This window comes from Ursus americanus, chromosome 18, assembly GCF_024610735.1.
Source record: "Ursus americanus isolate L20-20 chromosome 18, mUrsAme1.1.p, whole genome shotgun sequence".
Taxonomy (NCBI): Eukaryota; Metazoa; Chordata; class Mammalia; order Carnivora; family Ursidae; genus Ursus; species Ursus americanus.
The window spans coordinates 12,297,256-12,299,836 of NC_142144.1; the positions used below are offsets into that span (position 1 = coordinate 12,297,256).

Genomic DNA, 2,581 nt, shown 5'->3' on the forward strand with positions numbered 1-2,581 from the left:
AGATAGATAGATAGATAGATAGATAGATAGATAGATAGATAGAAATAGATGATGATGATGATAGATAGATAGATAGATATAGATAGGTATAGATAGATGATAGATGATAGATAGATAGATAGATAGATAGATAGATAGATAGATAGATAATAGATAGATGATAGATAGATAGATAGATAGATAGATAGATAGATAGATAGATGATAGATGCATAGATACATAGGGATAGCTCCTCCATGCCAGGCTTGTCTCTGCCTTTTTTCACAGTGGTGTCCCTACTCCCAGAGAGTATTTTTCACAAAATAGGTACTCAATAAACAATTATTTTTAAGATTTAATATTAAGCTGAATTAGTTAAACTCTGTTTCTAAAGGAAAATTCTTCTTCTGGAAGTCCATGCTACCAACACCAGAAGCATGTGAAGTCAGCAAGCTGAAAGGGGAAGGCAGCGTCAATGATCACAAATCTGACAAGTTGTCCACATGGTAGCTAATGGGTGGAAAGGAAAGGAAAGCTTTATGGGTGGAAAGTAAAGGTAGGTAGAAACATACTTATTGGTTTGTTTGTGATTACAGTTATGAAAGAAGTGTGTGTGTGTGTGTGTGTGTGTGTGTGTGTGTGTGTGTGTGTGTTAAATGATAAAATCTTCTCTGTTTAGTTGGCTCTGTGACCATGGAAGAAGTCAACCAAACCAGTAGTGTCTCCGAGTTTATCCTCCTGGGACTCTCCTCCCGGCCTGAGGACCAGAAGCCACTCTTTATCCTCTTCCTCACCATGTACCTGGTCACCATCATAGGGAACCTACTCATCATCCTGGCCATCCACTCTGACCCCCAGCTCCAGACCCCCATGTATTTCTTCTTGAGTTTCCTGTCCTTCACTGACATTTGCTTTACAACAACAATTATCCCCAGGATGCTAGTGAACTTCCTGTCAGAGAAGACCATCTCCTATGCTGGGTGTCTGACACAGATGTATTTCATTTATGCTCTGGCTAACACTGACAGCTGCCTTCTGGTGGTCATGGCCTTTGACCGCTACGTGGCCATCTGTGACCCCTTCCACTATGTCACCACCATGAATCACCGCCGCTGTGTCCTGCTGGTGGCCTTTTCCTGCTCACTTCCTCACTTGCACTCACTCCTACACACACTGCTACTGAATCATCTCACTTTCTGTGACTCCAATGTTATCCATCATTTCTTCTGTGACATCAACCCTCTGCTCAAATTGTCCTGCTCTTCCACTTTTGTCAATGAAATCATGATAATGTCAGAAGGTTCTGTTGTTTTGGTGACCCCCTTTCTGTGCATTACTTTCTCTTACATGCGAATTTTCATCACAGTTCTTAAGATCCCCTCAACTGCTGGGAAACGCAAAGCCTTCTCCACCTGTGGGTCTCACCTCACTGTGGTAACACTCTTTTATGGAAGTATCTTTTATGTCTATTTACAGCCCTTGTCCACCTACACTGTTAGAGATCGTGTGGCAACACTTGCCTACACAGTTTTGTCCTCCTTGCTAAACCCTTTTATCTACAGTCTGAGAAACAAAGACATGGAAAAGGGCCTGAGGAAGCTGATGGCCAGGAGAAAGTCCAAGCCAGAACCTCTGGGATCATGTTCATGAGGGTCTCTGCTCCTCTGGACCCTGTTTCTGCTGGTCAGCAGATATAATCATATCTGTCATGGATGTTGGGCTGTATCCATGTCTTTACAGTTGCAGCCATCAACCACTGAGACTATTATGATTCAGTAATTGGCTCCAGGTCAACCAAGTTCCTGGGTTCCAATTTTCACATATCTACCTCTCTCTTCTCTTCTCCAGGAAACCACATCTTTTTCATTACCCCAAGTGCTGTTGAAACCTCTGTTTTCCACAAAAATTTGTGGAACTAATTCATATCTTTTCAATGACTTTGATTTCCTCAGTATCCCTCCTACTTTAATGAACTTTTGTAATCAGTTTTGCTAGCTTTTTGAAAGTCGTTACAGTAATTTAGGAAGAGAAGGAGAAACAGAGATAAAGAGATTGAGAGTTTCCTAAATTTGAAACTCCCACCAAAGCAAAGACTGTGTCTGGCCTGTCAGTTTATACAGGAATCATGCCTCTTCCTTCTTATCTATCACTGACAGCAGGGTATTCTGGGCTCTGTAGTGAACACAAGCCCAACTCTTAGCCCTGATTAGCTAAGTGACTTAAAAGTTCAACACACAACTGAACCTATGAACAGACCAGTGTGGAAGGGCTGGAGCTTCCTCTGGGTCCTTACCCTGGTCATCTGGTGTTTGTCCTTCACAGGCAGTCACTCCCCTTCTGCCCTCTCTTAGCTTCAATTCCCCTTAGAGACCCCTTGATTTCTACCATCCCTACCACTCTGAAGTCTGTCTGCTTCCCAGGGAAAGATTTATTGTAGGTACTTAGAATTACTATCAGTATCTTTTGAAGAGAGACTTAAAGCCCATATATGAATGTTGAAGGCAGCTATAACTAGGAGCGTCCAGAACCACAGAGAGGCTCTGGGATGTAGAGTCATCTAGTGCTACAGGCAAGGACTTGATTCTGTTTACTTTTGTTTTCA

General features: G+C 42.3%; 1 protein-coding gene across 1 annotated transcript; it reads left to right on the top strand.

The window, feature by feature from the left end:
• The first annotated feature begins 672 nt into the window (after window positions 1–672).
• LOC123788076 (olfactory receptor 1L8-like) lies at window positions 673–1,629 on the top strand. The gene has a single exon (XM_045791163.2). It carries the CDS (start codon window positions 673–675, stop codon window positions 1,627–1,629), a length of 957 nt encoding a protein of 318 aa, XP_045647119.2.
• Window positions 1,630–2,581: the final 952 nt, after the last annotated feature.